Consider the following 23,529-nt stretch of genomic DNA (forward strand, 5'->3'; position numbering starts at 1 on the left):
GCAGACCATTATCTGCGGTTCCCACTCCACAAAGCGCTGTCACTCACCAGCTTTCACCAAGCTCAGAAGTCAGGCCAGCAGGTCTGCTTGGAAAGTACTGTTTAGGTTCTGAGCACAAGTTTCTTCGGAGCCACATGTGCAAATGCGCACACTCACATTCCCCACTCCGTCCGTTGTTTTTTTTTTTGTTTGTTTGTTTGTTTTGGTTTTTTTTTGTTTTTGTTTTTGTTTGTTGTTGTTTTTTTGTTTTTTTTAACCAGGGGCAAAAAGACCTACACTGCAAGGATTTGTTTTAAGAACATTTGCATCCTTGGTTTATATTCTGAGTGCTGGGGACATTCTAATCTGAGAAGAATTCTCCAGGATAGAAATGTCGATCCATTTGAGGAGAGACTAAAAGCAAAGCGGGGGTGGGGGGGGGGATGCGGATTTCCAGTGATAAGGGTTAGGAGTCGAAAGGAAATTGATAGACACTGAAAGTAGGAACAAGAAAAGGAATCTCCGACCGGGAATAAAAACAGGGTCCAAATATTGAATTAAATCCCAAAGCCAGAGACACAGAAGTATAGTCAGCAAAGGCATCCCTATACACTGTCCCGAAATTCACCTGTCATCTTGCCTTCTACTCACTAGTGAACAGTCAGTTGTTTCAGGAGAATAGATCTTACTGTAAAACTAACAGCAAAGCCCTAAAGTTAAAAGAGGGAAGACTGTATTGGACAGACTGGGATTCCAGGGAGAAAGCACATCTTCCCTGTGCCATCAGCTGGCAGCTGCCAGGAGAGGAGCAGAGAAGGCATGAAACCCAGAGTGTGGGCTAGAGAAGCGAAGACCAGGAGCTTGCGGGGTGGGGAGCAGGGGAGGAGGTGTTCCGTCAGCCTTGCGACCGGCAACGTCACTGAAGCTGGGGACTCCTGGAGACTATAAAGCGCGCCTTCAGCGCAGATCTCAGCTCTCCCGCTGCTGCCTGGGAGCTCCTCCTAGGTAGGACCCAAGCAAGGAGAGTCTCTGGTTCTTTCCTCCCAGCAGAGCCGAAAACTCCCAGGAGTAAGTGAGGCTCCAGCTCTGCAGCCTTTGCCCCATCACAGCATCGCAGGGGGCGGTACCATAACTGCCGGTTACCAAGGTGGTACCCAAAAACAACGTGCCCAGGGGGTGAAGAACTTCAAGAGAGCCGGCTCCTGCTGGCCGCCAGAGTGTGGCAGGTCCCAGGCTGCAGACTATGGCCATGGCCTCAGAAAACTGGACCGACGGGACGGTAGGACTGGGGACCCACACAGGGAATCTGAGCGCCGCGCTGGGGCTCACTGAGTGGCTTGCGCTCCAAGCTGGCAACTTCTCTTCCGCGCTGGGATTGCCAGCGCCATCCCAGGCACCTTCCCAGGTCCGGGCCAACCTGACGAACCAGTTCGTACAGCCGTCCTGGCGGATTGCGCTCTGGTCGCTGGCCTATGGCTTGGTGGTGGCCGTGGCAGTCTTCGGAAACCTCATCGTTATCTGGATCATCCTAGCCCACAAGCGCATGAGAACGGTCACCAACTATTTCCTGGTAAACCTGGCTTTCTCTGACGCCTCCGTGGCTGCCTTCAACACCTTGGTCAATTTCATCTATGGTCTTCACAGCGAGTGGTACTTTGGCGCCAACTACTGCCGCTTCCAGAACTTCTTTCCCATCACAGCGGTGTTTGCCAGCATCTACTCTATGACAGCCATTGCAGTGGACAGGTAAGGCGTCGGGGGATGAAGGGTGAGGTACGGGGAGGAGAATAAAATGGAGCAAGTAGTCGGTACCACTATAAAACAAATGACGACCCAATGGGATTTTAATGGTGTAGGAACTGTGAACCAATTTCTGTTCACAAGATCTCTCTCACTCCAGCTCTGACTCCCTGGCATTGGGCATCTGAAGGGACAGCAGATGGCAAATGAGTGCTGTGAAAATCCATCATTCCAAGTAGACAATCAACTGGAATGACTGAACTACTGTTACCATTTGTGCTCCGAGGAAAATTGGTTTTGCCTTCTTTTTCTCTGTTGTTTAGTCACCATGCTGGCTAAGAAACATACAAAGGGCCACCCACCTACTCCCCTTCTCTTTGGAGTCCTGGTCAGTCTCTGCTCTCTAAAGCTGATCCAAAGCCAGCTCTCTCCTGCCATCCCTGTCAGGGTCCAACAGAGGCAATACGCTTGTTAAAAGTCTTGTCAGTTTCCATTTCTTTCTTGACTAGAATTAAAGTCTAGTGACTCAAGGAAGACCCTTGTGCCTGAAAGCATGTAGCTGAACTTTTCAGAATAAAACATTACACCCACAGAATAAGTGATTACAAACTCATATATATGTACACGCATATATATATATATATATATATATATATATATATATATATATATATCACATACACACACACACAACGGTATGTTTCTCACCTAAGGTGGAAATTCTGAAACGCTTAAGGAATTAAAAGCTTACTGAATCTAAGATATTTGTTATTATATTCAAGCTTTTACAAATTCTCCATGCATTTGCTTTCTCTCATAGAACACTAAGAAATGTACATGTTTGTTGAAAGACTTGTGAGCCCTTATCTGTCAGTGAAAAATGGTTACCTTTAAATTCAATATTATGATAAAGATGAACAGGACATAGCCAGGTAATTCTGCATTCACCTTAGTGATTGACATTTGCAAGGGGCTTAACGCCTGTTTTAGCAGTCTCAAGATTCTGTGAAAAGATTGCTTTTTTATATTAATGAAGTTACTATAAAGTTAAAGGACTAAATAAATATTAATTATTCCTACACTCACCTATCATTATGAGGTAAAAACTTGCTCTTTTTTTTTTTTTTTGAAATATTGAACAAAGAGGTTTTAATTGCATTAAGCTATAGAAAGAGTTCACATGCCAGGCCCACAATGCTAACCCAAAGAAGCAACATATGTCTCTAACTAGGATAAACAAACATAAAAATAAACACTTTTTAAAGGTCTCCAATACCATGTCATCCCTTTCCCCTCTAGCACTGATCATCTTCACATCTCTGCTGGGGATAAACTTGGAGGTCAAGACTGAACAAAAGCAGCCTGAAGTTTAGGAAAGTGAAATTCCCCTTAAACCTTGCCCCACAGAGACAGAGCAAATGTTCCCTGAGGTTTGCAGATCATCCATTCTGATTTGTTCTTTTTAAACAGATTTCTCGTATGTGAGTGTTTATTGTTGTGATGGGAAAAAGAGGTGTTAGTATATGATGTCATAAAATAATCAGTCCTAATGAGGCGACATACCGTTTGATGGAAATTCTAGTGTCTGTAAAATTGGCTTCTGAGGAGGAAACTATTTCTCTAGTTTTTTCTGGGCAACACTTCAGATGTAGCTTTGGGGTTATCTTAACTGATAATGCAGGGCTACTGCATTTTGTTGAGTACTTGGAAATATTATGGATTTATTACTTATTCTTCTTCACTTATTTCATAGAAAACATCATAAAACTAAACCTAAATAAAATTCCCACAGCACACATTTTGCTGTGAGGTTGAAGGGAGCTCAGTTTGTGTACTGCTGATCTCTTTTGCTTAAACTGTTATTCAAAAGAATACTCTAATCTGAGCAGACAAATGACTTAAAGACTATGTGTGTGGGAAAAAAATCCCTATCTGAGATAATTGTTAGATCAAAGAGTACAACAGCTAGAAAGATTCCTTTTTTGCCACTCCATGGATCCTTTCGATGATGGTATCTTATCAAACACAGACTAGGAGCGGACGCTGTAGCGTTTGCAGCCTTATCATAAGATAAACTTTGCAAGCTTAGTTTGCAAAATAAGATGGCTTCTCTGGTTATGGTTTCCTGGACGTACTGCTACGTATAGCTGACATCATTGCTAACAATGTATTTCCCCAGAGTGTATAGTTTCCTGTATAATTAATGCTTTATTAAAATAACTATAAATTAAATAATATGCAAAATGTTCCCATTCATAAAGGATATGTCCAACCTGTGGCCGTCAGCTTCATGCATGCCAGGATAGCTGGGTATGGGGATCAATACTTTTGGAAATGACAGTCAGCATTCCTTATATAATATAAACTGGCTGATGTGATCCTGTTCTGATTGGAAAGCACATTCACTTTAATCTGTTTCTTTACCTAAATTAAAAGATCTCCCGAGTACGGAAGGAGAATACATTTTGATTTAGGCATATGGCCTTCCATCAACTGCAGCAAGTGTTCGCAAGCCTTCTGCAGCAATTATAAAACTCAGACTTGAAAAGGGCTGTTCCCTTAATAAGCAACAGGCAGTAATGGTCACATATTTATTTGATAAAACGTTGTGTATCTTTGAAATGAATTGATTTATTTTTTCCACTCTGTAAATAACTCCACCAAAAACTTGAATGTGTCATCAGAGGTGTTAGTTTTCTACTGACATGTGGCACATACACAACATTATTAGCAGTCCCAGAAAGCCTGTTTTGGTGCCTGAAAGGCCACTTCTCTATCATCATTGCCGTCTTGATACCCAGACCCCAAACACAAGGTAGAATAACTTCCTCTACCAATCTGAGTTACTCTTCATCGTTCTCTCCAAATTGCCTTTCTGGAAAACAGCAAAACAAAACAAACAAACAAGCAAACAAATGAACCATTTGGCTATAACACTTGTCTTTAAAAATGTCAAACCTTTCCAAGATCGAGTGAGGAGCCAAGATTCAAACCTTTTCAGTCTGATCAGGGCTATGCTCCTCTGAGCCTCTATGCTATTGTGCCTGGTTACCTGTGAAACCCGGAATTAGGTAGACTAAGATTACCTTTAGAGGACTGTTGGAATCTAGCATTTTATATACCCTGAGCATTGCATGAAAACACATAACAAGTTTTTGTTACCTGTGTTTAGTAGGAGGTAGAAAATTATTAATAGAACAGTTAATGCAATAAATTTTGATTTCTGCTCATTTATGGCATACAGCACTTAATTTAGGGAAGTTATACGCAGTAAATATTTTCTTCCCTTTTCTAGCCATGTATTTTGGAATTAAATTAGAAATTTCAGAAATTTTTATTAACATAGTAAAAGATTACCTCAGCATTCGTGATCTTATTTGATCTGAATATGAAAACAACTTTATAAAATTGAATTCACTGTTTCTTCCTGGGAAACCTAAAGGAGATGATTTCATATAGTTTATGTAACTGTCCAAAAACAAAGTCAGAGCAAAAAAATAGTTTATGTTATTTAGACTCAGAGGTAGCCAAAATTCATAATTATTGAAAGGAATACTTAAATGAACCAAAAAATATTATTTATCCAAATAAGTTTTAAAAATCAACCTATTTGCTATCTTCTGTTGTACTGTTTCATAAAGCTAAGTTGTGCAAAGTATTTGTGAAGTGTTTATGGAGGGCTTTGAAAATGGATTCAACAAATGGCAATATTGGACAGCAGTGAAGAGCTGATCTCAAAACTGACTCTAAGGGTATGATAAATTTTACATTATTGTTAGAAATATAGGTTTAATGCTTTTTGTAGATGTTTCTAGAAATCTTTTTATCTCTCTGAATAGAGAGCCCTGAGCCACTTTTACACTACTCTCTGGGAAAGCCAAACTCTCTGCAGTAACAGTTACTTATCACTGTAACTGTTATTCCAATAACATGTGACACATTATTTAGTTCATAAGATGAATTTGATAAAGTCGACATAAGATAAACCACTTAATAGCATCTAATTACTTACAAAATGGTAATAAAGCTATGTTTTACATAATATTACTTTCAGGAAATATCATGAACCTTGGGTTCTCCTGTAGTTCTTTTATAAGGGCTTTAAAAAGGCCTTTTTGTGTATAGAAATTATGGGTCTATAATGGCTAATGGTAAAAGTTCTGTTGCCGTGCCAAATTTTTTAACATTTATTTTAATGTGTGTGTGTGTGTGTGTCTGTGTGTGTGTCTGTGTGTGTGTGTAAAACACATGTGCACACAGACATGCAGGTGCCCACAAAGACCAGAGACATTGAAACCGAATCCCTGAGGTCTGGGAATTTAACTCAGTAAGCACTCAACTGTCGAACCATCTCACCAAGCCATCATTTCAAATTCTTATAAAATTAACCGTGAGTACGTAACAAAGCAGTTAATGCATATTAATTCATTAGATTAATATGTAAGGTCAGCGCATCTAAGCTACATTCGGGGATTTGTTATGTACTAAGAGAACTTGAGTTTGTGCCATGATTACACTACCAACAGAAGCTAACATGTGCCTCCAGCTACTCTGCAGTGAACGGGTACTTCTGAAGCACTAGTAGAGATCCTGCACTCCAGTGGGCACAGCTTTCAAAACAGCTCCTTAATATATAACACGTTATACCAATATAACCCCAAGGTAAAACAAAAAGAGAGAAATAGAACATCACCCCCCCCCAAAAAAAATAAATAAGTAAATCTAACAATCACCAATCCTATCCATTGCTTAGATTCAAAATTTTTTGTTTTCTTATCAGCCATTTGCTCATTTCGCCATTCAAACCTCTTTTCTTTCCCTATTTCTAGTCAACGAGTGATGATACGATGAATCCCAGCAAGCATGTCAGTTCTCTGGCCTTCCAGACCATTCCTCAGGGCTCATCCAAGGGTATCTGCCTGCAGGTCTCACCTCAGTTTCCAGTTCATTGGCCCCTTCCTTCCTCCCTGACTGAGTTTCCAAAACTCCACCTGCATGTCACAACTGAATTTTAGGCTCTTCAGTTTCAAATAATGAATCTGTTTCATTTCTCTCTTTATTTTGTTGTTTGTGCACAAGTTATCCCATTCAAACCTGGGCTTACATTTATTACTTTGGAACAAAATGGGTTTTTTTTGTTCATTATCTATAACTAGTTTTCTTAAGATTATACATTGCACAAGGATACAATGAAAATACATATAGATAAATTAAAATTAGTTAAAAATTGAGTGAGAAAAAAAATAATGTGTGTATACATACATATATATTTGTCTCTTCTATCTCTATACAAACATAAAGTAAGATTAGGATAATGTAACACTGGCTATCAGGGGTCCTAATCCCTTGGAAAACTTCACTATCAAATATTCTTCTGTTGCTTGGCCTCATATTTGAGGATTTTTTGATGTTCTAACAGCCTAAGTTTTTTGATAGCCATATACAAAAGTAAACAAATTACTAACATGGCTGACATTGTCTGTACATGCAGTGCACATGTACATGTTCATTAAGTGCTGAAGAGTCTCGATTCTTGGTTTTGAGGAATGCATGGTATGAGTCAAAGGGAAAGCAATTTAAACCAAAACCATCATTGATAGAGAGTTTGCTCTCTATAGGTTTTTTTACCTAGAGGTTTATCTTGGTGAAAAAGGCATAGAACCAACCAGAACTCAGTGAAAAGTGCCTGGAGTACTTGCAGTTTCTGGGTGATCTCATCTGACCCAAGGGCAAATTAAAAGAGGGATAAAATACTGTTTCCTCTACAAGTATTTGTTTTGCCTTCAGTTTGAACACAACGTGACAAGTAGAAAAAAATCAAAGCTGTCAGACATGGCCAAAGCTTTCCAAATCTTCTTCACTCTGGTCCCCAACTGCCGTCCTGATAAATCCACTTTCCCACTGTAGTATTGTAACTTGCTCATTGTTAAGAGTAACATTCATAGTGAAAAACTAATTGTGTATTTGTGGTGTGTGTAGTGGGGTGCTCTGGGTGTATTTATGCATGTGTATGTATGTGTATGTTCCTTGTGACAGAATTTTCTTCTACTGGCCTGGACACTAATACTGCACTGATGAAATCAGAGAAGTGGGCATTTTCATCTCCATATCTAGCCACATTTGAGTTTTCCTTGTTTTGGGTATGCAATCCAGTTTAGGTTGCTTTATTATTCTTAAGAGTGAGACCTGTCCTGGGGTGTGGTGAGCATATACCAGGGATCATATCATAAAGAAAACTTATCAACATAGAAACCTACAATTGTCCAATGTGCAAAGAATCAGATACCGTAAAGTGTTCAGCCCTACAGGGAAAATATATTCTGTGCCCCTCCTCCAAAGGCTCAGAGATCACTGCAAAAGAGGAAATAGAACATAAGAGCCAGAGATGGTAGATGACTATAAACATCTACAGTCTTCTGGACATAGTAGGGCAGCTGCACACATGATCTCAAAGCACAAGACCCATTAAGCACAGACAGACAAGTTCAAGCAAGGATAGAGTTGGGCACAGGTTCCCTCTATAGACAGTCAGCTATTGGCAACTGTTCACTGCTGGGAAATAACTGGCTTTCTCTAAGAGTGTAGTCTTCAAAATAAGTCAACTACATTCTAAATGTAGACAGTCACACATCCAAGAGTATTTGAGCATCACAAATCAGCCATAATGGAAGCAAGAATGACCAACATTGGGAAGGTAAGGGAGTTGAATCTCAGAAGAGTTGGGAGAGAGAAAGTGAATATGATAAAAAAAAATATTGTATAAAATTCTCTTAAAATTTATAAAAATTTTAAAAATACATAAGAAATCTGATTTTTAAAAAGTAAAATTGATTTTACTTTCCCTAGCAATTACCAAATGCCAGTAGCTCCTTAGATGGGGGTAAGATTCTATGTCCATTTCTCCCCCTCCATGCTGGGATTTTGCCTGGCTTGAGCTTGCACAGACAGTATTTATACAATCAAAATTGTCATGAGTTGATCTGTGCTACTGCCCTATTATGCACAGAAACAGTTTCTTTGAAATTATATACAAATTTATATATAATAAAATATATACTCTGGCTCTTATACTCTCCCCCTATCTTTCTCTAAACTCCCTGAGCTTTTCAGGAAATGTGTGATAGGTATGTCCCATTTAGGGCTAAGTACCTCACAACTTTATTCTTTACATGTTCACCAGTTAATGGCCTATTTTAATTGTCATCTACTGCAAAAAGCTTCTGTGATGATGCTTGAGAGATACTCTGATCTATGGGTATAACAAGAGTCATTAGGAATCATTTTAATACAATGTGCTTTTAACAGAATAATAGTAATACATTCTCCCATAGTACCTCTTGCCTATCTAGCTACAAGTTATTGACTTCTTAAACAATGCTCTCTAGAGGATCTATCTCATGGATTGGGCAACAGTTACAAAGTAATTAGTTATTCCTAGAACATTCATTTACTCTCACACCAGTGCCATGCCTTAATGGCCAGCTGTAGCTACCAATGTTTGTAGCCAGATGAGATTGATGATCATACTCATTCTCTGGTGGCAAGCTTGCACTTGCAAGGACTATGAAAGATACTGAGTAGGGATTAAGCATCCAACTAAATACCAAATGATCTCTTCTGTGACTTGAGTATGTAGTATCTTCAGCAATAAGGTCTTATCACCAGGTTCTGGAAGATAACCAAGAGTACTGGCAATAGCCTGTAATAATTGCGGGTATATTGGACCCAACTGGCCAAAAATTCAAAAATAAATAATTCATTTCTGGTACCATGGTTTTTATTTGCTAGTATGCATTTCTGTTTAGGCTATTAACCTCCCATTGTATGAGAGGATATCGTGTGTGTGTGTGTGTGTGTGTGTGTGTGTGTGTGTGTGTGTGTGTGTGTGTTTATGTGTGGAGATAGATAGATAGATAGATAGATAGATAGATAGATAGATAGATAGATAGATCACATATATCTCAGGAAGTTTCTACTGCATTAGGTGGTTTCCATGTGACTCTTTTAAAATATTTATTAAATAAATTTTTAAAAGATTAAATAAATCTTTAAAAGATTTATTTTTATTATTTCTAATCATTTGTGCAAATATGTGTCTGCATATAGATAGGTGCATGTGAGGCCAGAAATGTCAAATCCCCTGAATCTCCTGTTGTTGGAGTTACAGAAGATTGTAGGCTGCCTGACATGGGTAATAGGAATCAAATTTGGGCACTCAGGGAAAGAAGCAAGTGCTCTTAACCACTTAGCAATCTTTACAGCCCTATATGGCTTTTTCAAAAGGCCTTTAGTGTTAATTACACCTTCCTATATTTTTCTTCCTATTTCATCCCAATTTAACTCTCCTGTTCCATTGCTTTTAGCCCTTTGTACAACTGTGTTATACTTCCTTGTTCTTAAGACAACCCCCCAGCCGGGCAGTGGTGGCACACACCTTTAATCCCAGCACTTGGGAGGCAGAGGCAGGCGGATTTCTGAGTTCGAGGCCAACCTGGTCTACAGAGTGAGTTCCAGGATAGCCTGGGCTATACAGAGAAACCCTGTCTCAAAAAAACCAAAACCAAAAAAAAAAAAAAAAAAAAAAAAGACGACCCCCTGTGGTCCTTTACTAATTTCTTGATGTCTATGGGCATTCCAAATGAAAATTCAAAGCTATTTCCACAAATGAGAGAAAACATGGGATATTTGTCTCTTTTTGTCTGAAATGTTTCACTTGAAATGATTATTTCTAGCACCATTTCTCTGTGAATTTCATAATCTCATTTTTAATAGATGAATAAGACTGCATTATGTAAATGTGGCACATTGAAACCATTCATTCATCAGGATACTGACATCTAGGCTGTTTCTATTTCTTCACTACTGGGAATTTATCAACACTGTATGTGGAAAAGCAAGTATCTCTGCAATAATGTATGCCTTCCTTAGGGTGTATTCCCCATAGTACTACTGTCTTAGCTGCAGTTTAAACATCATAGCTGCTGTGATTAAACATCATAACCAAAAGCAACTTGATGAGGAAAGTGTTTACTTCATCTCACAGGTTGTATTCTATCATCAGAGCAGTTAGGATAAAATTTCAAGGCAGGGACCTAGAGGCAAGAACTGAAACAGTGACCACAGAAAGTCCTTCTTACTGGCTTCTTCAACCCATTTTTTTAAAAACATCTAAGACCACCCAGTCCAGGCGTGGCAACACTCACAGTGGGCTGGTGCCTCCCACAGCAATCATTAATCAAGAATATGCCCTACAGAATTACCCACTGATGAAGACATCTTCTCAACTGAGGTTCCCTCTTCAAAAATGACTCTAGCATCTGTTGAGTTGACATAAAACCTACCAGCACTGTGGTGTAACTGAGATGTGTTCCCAGTGTCTTCAGGAACCATCATTTTCATTTTCATTTTCATAGTGGTTGTACCAGTGTACATCCCCCATCACCAATAAAAGCTTTCCTTTCCACACATTTGTGCCAACAACATCTGCATGAGCATCTTCTGTCATGTGTTGTTTGTTTGGTTTGTCAGTTGGGTGTTGGATTGGTTGGCGTTTAAATGTCTCTCATCTATCTGAGTTTCATCATTTGAGAACTCTGTTTAGATGTATGCCATTTTTATTGTTGTTTTTTTTTAAATTTATTATTTGTCATTTATTTCCTTGATGTTTAGTTTTGTATAGCTAGGGATATGACCATCTTCCATATTTATAGCTAAAAAAGATATGTTTCCATTATGTAGTCTACTTCTTCTTTTGAATGATGGTGTCATTTGATGTACAGAGGTATTTTGGTTTCATATGGACCTACTTGTCAATTGTTTTCTTAATACCTGGCTACCAGGATTCTATGCAGAAATTTCATTCCTGTGCCTATATATTCAAATGTATCCCCTACTTTCTCCTTTATCAAATAAAGGGCATCAGTTCTTACATTACTGTCCTTGATCTAAGTTCTGTATAGATGATAGATACGAACCTGTTCTTATTCTTCTACATATACCTAATCAATTTGAACAACACCATTTGTTGACGTTCTCTTTTCCCCTATATGTGTTGGATTCTTTGTCAAAAGTCAGGTGGTCATAGGTTCTATAACCAATGTGTCTGTACCATGCTGTTTCTACTATGACACCTCTGTAGCATAACTTAGAATCAGAGATCACGGTGATACTTCAACAGTTTCTTCTATTTCAGGGATGTTTTAAATATCTCTTTTGTTTTCCAATTCAATGTAAAAGCATTATTTTAATTTCTGTGAAAAACTGCTTTGTAGTTTCGATGATATTGCACTGAAATATGTAGATTGGGTATTGTAGAGTAACCATTTTCATAATTTTAATCTTACTAATCCACAAGCTTAAGGGGTCTTTCCATCTTCTAGTATCTTGTTCAATTTCTTTCTTTAGTGTTTTAAGCTTTTCCTTATGTAAGTCTTTCACTCCCTTAGAATTGTTCCAATATATTTTTGAGAGTTCTGTGAAAGGGATTATTTCTCTGATTTACCACTTGATATGTTTGCCATCTGCATATAGGAAGACTACTGATTTTGTGTGCTAATTTTGTATTCTGCTACCTTGGTGAAAGGATTTATCAGCTGAGGGGGTTTTCTGGAGTCTTTAGAAGCACTTATATCAAGAACTAAATGCTCCACAAATAAGGATAATTGACTTTTTTTCCTATTTGATTTCCTTTCACCCAGTTCATGTATCTTATTTCTCCAGGTACAGCATCAAGCACTCATTGAACAGGAATTGAAAGAGTAGAATCTTAGTCTAGTCTCTCGTTTTTATAGAAATGCTTTGAATTTTCCTCCATTTTACATGATGCTGCCTTCTAGTTTGTTATATGTTGCCTTTATGATGCTGAGATGTTCCCACATACCCTAGATTGTTCAGGACATTTTTGACAAAGGAGTGTGGAATTTTAAGCATGAATACAATTCCCAGCCTAGTATAAAAGTTCTGTGGACTTAGACTCTTCTTTGATCTTCAGAAGTTTGAAGGTATCTCCCTGGATTCTGTAGGTGATTCTAGAATTCTGAATTGGATTTGACACTGTGTGGGTTCCAGGAAGTTGATAGACATGGTGACTGACAGGGAGGCAGGAAAATTGGTCTAACTGACCTGCCTAGATTTCTAGTCTAGACATTACTCAGGGTCTATGTTGAATGTATGTGTAACTGAGAGGAGTTTTATTTTCTTACGTATGCATTTCTTTATTTCAAAAGTATATCTTTAATGGTGATGGTGACTGTAACTTTACATAGGCAGTAGATTATTTTTCTACAAACTTATAAGAAACTGAAAGTTCACATGTTTGTTTTCACTCATCATGTCTCCAGTTTACTTTAGTAGATCAAGCAATGACACTGGTTTTGCCTTTACAAATGACCCTTGCAGCAGTGGCTGACTATGTGTATCCTCCTATGTGCTTCTTCTAAAATTGTGCCATTAAAATAAGTAGTGACATATTGTGTCCTATTTTCCACTTCTTTTTATTATAGTAATGGTTCAACTGTTGGTTTATAAATTTTTAAGAGAAAAACAGGTTAAAGAATTAAGGAAAACTTCTTACTCAATACACAACATGGCATTTAAAATGAACAGAATTGTTCACACACATGTCATCACCACCACCACCATCAACATCACCATCACCACTACCATGATCATCACCATCATTATCCTTTCATAATAAACTTGCTCATTATGTCCAATCCTTTTCATGTTTTATTATCTTGCTTTCTGCTTCTGTTGGCTGCTAATCAGGGATTTTTATTCATTTTATTCCTCAGTTTGCTTAGTATATTTTTTGAGGTGTCATGTACCTTCACATTATAAAATTTTATTTTATTTTAATTTAAATCCACTAAATTTACCTGACCTAATAGCTTATACTTTTTAATCTCATAAATTTGGATGTTGAGGTAGGAAGACCATGATTTAGCATGGCCAGCAAGGCTGTGAGTTTGAAGACATCCTTTGCTATATAAGCCACTGTCTAATCCATCCCCACCAAAAATAATCCACTTAAATTTTGTTATGATTGATGTAAAAATCTAGGCTTCTTAATACACAAATAACCTCTTAATACACAAATAACCTCATCAACACCATCATTTCATAGAATATTTTTGTCATCAAAGAACAACTTCCAGCCACTTTGTATTCACCCTCAACCTCTTTTAAACTCTGGCAGTAACTAATCCATTCTCCATTGCTTGGTCTTTCTGTGAAAAGGTCATATTAACATAAGCACTCAGTATGTGATCTTTGAGACTGGGGTACTTTTGCTCACCAGAGCATCTCTGGTATTATCTAATGGACTGGAGAGTTCACAGAGCTGTTCAAATATTTTTCTCTATTGTATTCCATTGTGTAGTTGTCTACTCTCTGTGGGCCACTTATGGTTTCCTAATTATGAGGAATTATAAGGAGAACTTCTTTGAACATCTCTGGGCCTTGCTCAACTGAAAGTTGAGCAAAATGTAGGCTTTTTTTTTTTCTGGGCCATCCATCTACACTACCACACTCTGAATCATATGCTCTTTTTACAGGATTTAATTCTTCTAATAGTTTCTTGATTTTTAAAGTTGTTTTTACTTCTGAAAACTTTGAATTCCTATATGATTTTAGGGTGAGTTTCTGTTAAAGAATTGGATTGGGGGGGAGGGTTTATAAGGATAGTGTTGCATGTTCTGATTTGGAGGGCAATGTCAATCGAAGAATATTGAGCCTACCAGTTCATCTTAATTTCTTTATTTTTATTTTTATTTCTTTTTATTGTTTCTCAATCTGCTTTTATACCATTTTAATTACATACAAGTATTAAGGACAGTTCTAGGTTAAGGAACTAGCAATACAGTAGATACAAATAGTCAAGGAACAAGCAAGACAATAGACACAAATAATCAAAGAACAAGCAATGCAATAAACAAAGGCCGTTGATCACTCCTGTGATCACTGTTTCTAAGGGCTTATCAGAATGACCAAAATATCTGAACCTACTACCCTGCCCTAGCCCAACATCATTTTCATGCCTGAAGCCTACTTCTTTGTTCTAGCCTAATATTTAGATTCCTTCCTGAAGTTACTTCTTTGTTCTAGCCTAAGATTTAGATTCCTGCCTAAAATTACTTTTTTGTTCTATCCTAATATCAGATTCCTGCCTGAAGCCTATTTCCTTGTCCTTGGCCAATGTCAGATTTCTGCCAAGCAGCCCCCAAAGGCTCTCTGCCTCCCCCCCCCCCTTTTTTATTTCATAAACAAGACTGAGCCTGTCTTGGTCTTTCTGACAAGAATGCCTTCCTTGCCCATTGTGGAATATGCATTATCAAAAGCAATGCACTTCTTTCTGTCTTAGGTTGGTAAGGCCCCCGTGCAGAATCTTACCTGTCCTTGGCTTGCCAGCCTGTTAATTTAATAACTCTGTCTGGGAGTCCATTTTCAGTTTCAAGTCATATACCAAGCCATGGCTGCCAACATGTTAATGTTGTCCTGGGAATACTTTTATTCCTGCCCATCTTCATTTCTTGTGTTTCAGTTCATCCAGCTCCTCTTTACTTACTGTCAACAGTGCTTTGTAGACCTAAGTAAATGAGGCATACATTCCTCTTTGTTAATTTTTATCTTAAGTATTGTTTTGAAACGATATTTTAAATTCCATGTTTAAACTCATATATGTATATTATTTTTTACAGTCCAGTCATTAATCCCATCCTGGCTGGCCCTCTCACAGTTCCTCATCCCACTTCTCTCCCCTCCACTCTGTCTCCAAGAGAGTGTGCCTACTCCACTCCCACTACCACTTTAAAGCTCACGTTCAGTCATTTCATAGCTAGTCTTTATTTTTGTCTCATCCTAATGTTTACCTTATCTGATATTAGTGAAGTTAGCCTGGTTCTTTTATTTTAATTCATTATTTCAAAAAGCTAGGGGAGGACTCTCTTTTTCTGTTCTTTTACTTCAACCCACTAGTCTATATGAGTTTAATTTTTATTTTATGTGCATTTGAGACAACTTTGATGTTACTTTCTCTCAGCCTGACAACACCTTTTAGCATTTGTTTAAGGTGGATATGTTTGCGTAAATTCTCTCAGTTCTGTTTTATGTGAAAAATTTTTTAATTCCACTGGCAGTGTATATTTTATGTTTTACTTCAAGTAGATAGTTTTTTTTTTCAATAATGTACAAGGTTGAGATCAAGGTAAGTGGTTTTTGATCCCCAATTGTTTCAAATACTTGATGAAGTCACTGTCATTTGTCCATTTTGTCTCCTTTTCACCTGTGTCGACAATCAATGAGCCATATTTATGGAGGTCTATTTATGGACTCTTGATTTTGCTCCATTGATCTTTGTGTGTACCAAATCCCACAGGCTTGATTACTGAGCATAGACTAGGTCTTGAAATTTCAAAGTGTGATTTCACTCTACTTCAATCTTGTTTGCACTTATTTCCTGTTCTAACTTTTTGCCTTTTCATATAAAATTTTAGAATGAACTCATGTAGTTACAACAAACTCTTACCTTATAATAACCACATTAAATCTGTTAGGTCAGTTTGAAGACTAACATTTATCATCCTAAATAGTCCAAACAATATCTCTCTTCATTCATATTTAAGACTTTTTAAGGCAATAGTTTTTATTTCTCAAGTAAATAGATCCTGTTTTGTTTTGTTATATTTATGTGTAAAGTTTTTACCATGTAAAATAATAAAGTTTCTGTTTGAAGTAGTTTATTGCTAATATATAAATATTCTTGTTATTTTGTTTATTGATCCTTGATGAACTCACTAATTAGTTTTAGGTAGAGACTTTGTGGACTTATTTGCATCACTGACAGTATTTTGAATGTGTTGTTTTTAACTTTATCAGATGTTTTCTGAATCACTTGATGTATTCAAATAGTTTAGATTAAGATAATTAAATTTTAATAGAACACAAGTCAAATATTTTATTAGTAGTATATTAGTAAGGGTTCTCTAAAAGAACAAGTATAATAGAATTAATATCACTATCAAAAAAGATTTACTAGATTGGCTGACAGATGCTACCTGGGGTAGTTCAACAATGGCAAGCTCACACTGGAGAGGCCAAGAATCTTATAGTTGTTCAGTCTACAAAACTGGATAGTTCAGTAGTCTCAATATGGCACTGAAGAGGTAGAGAATTCTTTGGAGAACTGTTGGTCTCCAATCTGTGTTAGAATTCCAAAAAGTAGTTTCTAATATTGGTAAACAGACATACCATAGCAACAGGATAGATAGACTTGCCAGCAAGAATGAGGGCAAGCAAAGCAAAAACCAAGTTTCTTCTTCCGTATTATTTTCATTTGGGCTGTAGCAAAAACTAACACCAGATTTAGGGTGAGTCCTCTTTCTTCAACTGCTCTGATTAAATGACTTCCTCTCAGGTTTGTCCAGCAGCTTGGATTTTAAATTGTTTCTAGATACAGTCAAACTCACAACAAAGATTAGCTATCACAATTAGAAATGACAGACATAATATTGCCTAGATTGCTGTAAACATTTACTAAATGTTCATCCTCAACTTCTGCTCTTGTATTATTGAAGACTAGTGCTGAAAACAAGATAGAGCCCAGGCTTCTCATCACACACTTGGCTGAACCTGAGCTACCATTTTGTCCACATGATAGACATAGGTAAAGAAGAGTATAGAGGTGGCCTCTATCTGGGTCACGTTTCATAGTTTAAGTCAGGTTCAAGGTCACATCTTGTTTGCACACTGCATACAATAGTATCTACCTTTTAGAGAAGCAGAGTTGTGTGAGAATTGGGCTTATTTCCTTACTGTTTAATGTTATGTTAATGCCATGAAAGTTCAGTCATAAAAGATTCAACTTTTTGAATATGACTCTTTTGTTCACTCAGCATAATGCTTGTGAGATTCGTTCCTGTTCTTTCATATATTAACAGGCTTTTGCTGGACACAAACTATCCATTCTGTTGATGGGAACATGATCTCACTTAAGCATCTGAATAAAACTAGTAGAAACATTGCAAGACTTTAAGAGATGGTTCAGTGGTTAGGAGCACCAGCTGCTCTTACAGAGGACCTAGGTTGGGTCCCCAATCAGCCACATGGTAACTCACAACCATCTGTAACTCTAGCCCCAGAGGATTATTAGCTTTTCTTGACCTATATAGGAACCAGGCATACACACCATGCACATAAATACATGAAGGCAGGACACTCATATACATAAGATAGAAATCAATATATCTTTAAAAAGTAACTGATTCCTTCTTGCCTACTCAGTTTGTCTTCCCCTCTCCAATCCCACTGTCTCTCCTTTGCTTCCCTCCCTCCTTCACTCTCCTTTTTCTCTCTTCTTCCTCAATGTTTTATTGAAGGTGAAATTAATAATCTAGAGGGGTTTTTGAAAGTCTTTTCTCTACTGTAATTTAATTAGCCTGTAATCTCAGCTCTCTGATTTGCTTAAGAGAGTCATGCATTTGTAAATTGTATGGATTTTTCTTATTCTCATAAGTATGATGGATCTTAATTGTAGCTTTTATAAAACAGCCAAAAAAAAATACTCTTAGTCACAAAACACCTAATATTTTGACTAGTGCAAAGGATTCTGGGAATTTATGATGGACTTTTATGTGCCTAGGATGAAGAGAAAAGTTGCCATAAAGAACCAACCCCCACACAAATAAAATCTAAAAGAACTATGGGTGTGAAGCCATTATAAAGAACTGTCAAGCAGTTATGCTTACTGGACCCATCCTTAACACAGGGAAAGGTCATAGATGCATAAAAGGCCCTGCTGGGTTTGTAGGATCATGACCTTGTTCTTGTGATTCAAGATTATATCTAACACATCTAATGTAGTTTTAGGTTTGAGGGGTTTTTCATGGTTGGTTTGCTTTTATTACAAAGTGCAATTTATTAGATTTCTTTGAGGAGAAGACTATGATCAGGTTGAAGATCTGGCCTGTCTTGATTTTGTATTCTCCTAGAAGCATATCAAAGATGAAGATTGGAGCTGATAACTTTCATTTGGGAACAGTGAGTTCCACTGACCTCATGTGGAAAGAGGACCCTGAAGAGAATAGAATCAGAAATAGAAACAAGTTCTATATCTGCAACAGGCACTTATGGTTCGATGTGGCACAGCTCTCATGTACTCTCATCTGAGGAGGGCAGTTCCATGACAGAGCTGGTGATTCCACTTTTCATTAAAGATATACTTCAAAGGTGCATCTAACATCACTGGGAGGAGAGGCCATTGGTCCTGTGGAGGCTCGATGCCCCAGCATAGGGGGATGCTAGAGCAGTGAGTGGGGAGTGGGTGGGTGGGTGGGGAAGCACCCTCATAGAGGCAAAGGGGAGGGGCGATGGTAGGGTTTGCAGAGGGGAAACTAGTAAGGGGGATAACATCTGAAATGTAAATAAATAAAATAACCAATAAAAGATGAAACTACATGTGAATGTTCATGGTAGCATTAATGCATGTGTGAATTTACCTAAATAGAACAAATTTAATTCATAAAAAAACTTAACTGACAGTGAAAGCATAAACTGCAAAGCGAGCCTTCAGCTTCAGAATGGCAATGTTAACTGTACAGAAGTTCTTTGAGATGTATATTGTGCAGACTCAAGTGGAAACACAAGGACAATTTCATGGGGGCTTCAAAGAAAAGCTGCAGGGTTGGCAAGCTGTAAAACCTTGGCTGCTGTCCGGAGGGAGATGGAGGTGAGAAGGAAAAAGCCATGACATTTCAGGGACATGGGTGTCAGCTCATCGTGGACAAGCAGCCACATTGGTGGGGCAGAGGAGTGGGGAGGAAAGCTTTAGAAAAAGCAGTAAGGAAGCCCAAAATAATTAAAGCATGATGAGAAGACCAAAATGTTTGGGAAAGCATGGCTATAAAAGAGAGAAGAAGAAGAAAGGGCAAAGATAGGTTTTGTGTATTCAGGCAGGCAGGTCTTTATGTGTCTGAAAGTCTATCAAATACTGCCAATTGAATTGATTTTATTATTAGTATTAAGCAAGTCTTGAGGAGTTGGGTGTCTTGCTTAGTTGTATAACTTACACCGAGCACATTCATAACTCTGGAATTGACACCAAGAAACACACAAATACATATATAGACACATGCCGAGTTGAATTCCTAGAATAAATACTGTTTGTTAATGGAACGTGTCTCTGTCAGGTTGGGGTGGGGAGGAAGAGGGAGAGAGAAAGACACACACACACCGGGACAGACAGACAGACAGACAGACAGACAGACAGACAGACACAGAATCATATGAATAATTGGAATTTATATTAGGGCTTTCTGTTTAGTTCCTCAGTAAATGTTGGTTTGTAGCATCATTTTTTACTCTCTTTATCTGCCTTTGGCATTAGGCTAACATTAGCCTCTATATGAATCATGTAGAGCCTCTAGTTTTTAATTATGTCACACTGTGCCTCACTTACTGTTATTTTCTTCAAATTTTTCAGTGTCCAAGATTGAAACCATCCACTCCTAGATGGATAGGTAGATGTTTGACCAACACAGGCCTTGTTTGCAGGGAGCATCTATAGTATTAAGGAATTTCTCTATTTCTTCTCAGAAAATACTTGCAAACATTTTCTTATGTTTTGGAACACAACTCCACAGTGATATTTATATTTTCAGGATTTTATGGGTCGCTTGCTCTTTGAAGAATTCCCATTATTACATTATCACCTTCCGGTATTTTTCCAAGGAGTCAGCTCTCACATTCACAATTTTATTCTGTGGTTTTGTTGGACCTTTATTGATTTTTCTCTCATTTGATTTCTTTTTTTCCTCTGGCTGAATTCACTTTTCTCTTACTGTTTTCAACCTTCTTAACCTTGTAGCCTTTATAAAGTTTTTTTTTTTCTTTCTCTGATACTAAGCATTTGGATCTGATTTTCATCAAAGGTTACTTTAGGTGTCTCGCTAGTTTTTATGATTTTACATACCTGATTCAAAACAAGATATTCGTTTAGATTCCTTTGGGAATTCTTTGACCCATTTTGTGGCAGAGAGACTTTGAGGTGTTTCTCATTATCTCTGTCTCCCAGACATATTCTCTTTAAACTTACATCCTCCTAAGTGATCGTTCCCTGATTTGCATCTATCAAACAAGATGTAGCAAATACTATAAGATGTTATAGTGATAGTTATCTAATCTTATAACTCATGTCTCACTAGCAGATATTCATAGCAGTTGCCTTTATTCTATTGATGACTTTAAAGAAACAAGTTTGTGTGCGACTTGGGCCACAGGAAGGGTAGATGTAGGTGGTTTGCATCTCAGATGCAAATGTGCTTACATACCTTATAAAGCTTATGTAAGCTTATGTGCTTACAAAGCTTATCAGCTCTAAGTAGAAGAAACAGTGACGTTGTCAACAGATTTCTGAATCGTAGAAGTTGTACCTTATTGAATTTGTGTTGTTTAAACCATTGACTTACTGACAGATTGTTGCACATCACATAAAAGTGAGTTATAAATTGTTGAGTGAGTGACAGTGTGTTGCATATCAACTGGGTGATAGCAGAGTTTTATAAAACTCCCAAGCTAAGAGATTTTCCTGTATTGTAGAATGATCATCCAAAAATCACAGTTGTCATTTTCATCAAAATAGCAGTGACTACTTGGAAGAGGCACCGAGATTGAGGTTGTGCACTGTTGACATTCTATTTAGAGAGAGGAATGGCAGAGGATTATGGGACAATCTCTTGAGTTTCTCATGACCTTACAGCCAATTGAATGTAATTAAACTCTAATTGCATGAAATGTGGTCATATGGTAACTTTATAAGACTATAAAAAGTTGAATATTCCTAGTGCATCACATTAATAATGTGTTTCTGAGATAAAGAAATTATCTAAGATTTCAGTCTTATAAAATTATGGAATATACAACAGTGTTCAGTGCATTATATTTGACCATGTTACTAGCTTATATATTTCCCAAACTATACTTTTTACTCTTGTCTTGTAGTGTAATCCTTCTGCTGATTAAAAACCTTTATGGTCTGGGGATGTAGATCAGCAGACGATTGCTTATCTATCAATGTTCTAAGTTTGATCCCCATGCCATATATGCATGTGTACATACACAAACACATGCACACACACACACACAGAGAGAGAGAGAAGAAGAGAGAGAGAGAGAGAGAAGAGAGAGAGAGAGAAAATACTAATAGAATTTTACCAAGTTTACCTGTCAACAGCCTCATGTAGACATGTGGATAGTTACCTTTCCCCATCTACTATGTGAGCAGGTACACTATGATGTATGAAATTTTGGGAATAGCAAATGCATCTCAGAATTGCATTCATGTCAGCATTCATGACTTTACAAAATGAATATGTGTAATAAAGTTTCCACTGGTATATTTAGAACAGAGGTAAATAATATTTTGAATAAATTTGATAATATTAGTAAATAAATGATCCCTCAGTGTGTAGGAAAATAAATGTTGACAGGAAAGGGCATAAAACAGTATATGTAATGTGAACTTTTTCTTGTGTTTTAGGATTGTTTCATCCTCAGTTTGGTGAGTTAATTTTTAAATACCACATGCAATCAATTTGAAATGCAAACAAAACAGGAGAAACTTCTTGTGTACAATAATTTTAGAAGGCAAGCATAGCAAGAAACACAATCAATTAAATAAAACCATCTGAAAAAGAGAGAAAGCAGACTAGAGAGGGAAACTATGAAAACTACCAACAAATTAAAATCTTGTTACAAGTTTTCAGACTATGGTCTTAAGCAGGTGGCTATACGGAATAATTGTCAACCTCCTAATAGCTCTATTAACAGTAAGTGACAATACAAATGAGATAGTTATTTGATCGTTTCCTAGACAGTTTTAAAAAAAAAGGTCCTCACATGGTGAGAAAAACAAAGCTGGGAAATCTATATCTCTCATCAATAATTTCAGGTAATAGAATCTGTTAATAAATCAACTGTGAACTGAGAAATTGGCCTAATCAGAGTTCCACTCTTAGCTTCACTGATTTAAAAAAAAAAAACAAAGCAAATGAAATGCTATTGTGTATATATCAGTGACTGCATGCTCGACTAGTGATCTCAACTAGTGATACCAAGAGATATGTTCTTTAAGTTTATTTAGAAACCGTCCAGTGGATGATCATGAAGGGATGTGTATTACAGTAGGCAACATTTATCATGCAACCCAAACAGCTTTACATACTTGATTCACAATAGAATCAATATATTTTCCAATTTTAACATGAATGTCTCAATATTCTGTATTATAGAAGAATTGAAAATACAGTAGAATTTTCTAATTGCTCATGGACTCACTGCCTCTCTGTCACAGCAGCCTCCGTTTTATCCACAAAGGCACAAAAGGGTTGGTCAGCAATGATGAACAGCTTACTCAAGGGTGCTTGTGGGCTGTGTTTGATCCATGCATCCTCCCTCCTGGAAAGAGAGAGATACTTGGATGTAGCAGGATATTTATTCTGCTACATTGTATTCACAGTAGAGCTCAGTGATTAGGCTGTAGAAGAGGAGGTGGAGCTGGGAGAAGAGAGGAAGGGGAGGGAGAAAGACAGAAAGGGGAAGAGAGATAAAGAAGGAGAGGGGAGAAAAGGAGGAAGAGGAGGAAAAGGAGAAGGCTACTAGCCATGGAAAACCATGGGTGGGTCCAAAGCTATCCGGGGTAGCAACTTCTTTCAAAAGGTTAGATATGGGGTAACAACTCTAATTGTGTGGACATTTGTTGATTGAGCATTTTCTAAATATACAAATCCTTTAGATAATCATTAAACTTTTAGAGTTTCA

At 37.5% G+C, this 23,529-nt stretch overlaps 1 protein-coding gene across 1 annotated transcript in view; it reads left to right on the forward strand.

The window, feature by feature from the left end:
* The first annotated feature begins 758 nt into the window (after window positions 1-758).
* Window positions 759-23,529, forward strand: part of Tacr3 (tachykinin receptor 3) — an 89,361-nt gene continuing 66,590 nt past the window's right edge. Inside the window, exon 1 of the mRNA XM_034501467.2 lies at window positions 759-1,725. Within this exon, the coding sequence (XP_034357358.1) occupies window positions 1,223-1,725 (503 nt within the window). The 5' untranslated portion in view covers window positions 759-1,222. The remainder of the gene's footprint in view (window positions 1,726-23,529) is intronic.

The sequence above is a fragment of the Arvicanthis niloticus genome, chromosome 4 (genome assembly GCF_011762505.2).
Source record: "Arvicanthis niloticus isolate mArvNil1 chromosome 4, mArvNil1.pat.X, whole genome shotgun sequence".
NCBI lineage: Eukaryota > Metazoa > Chordata > Mammalia > Rodentia > Muridae > Arvicanthis > Arvicanthis niloticus.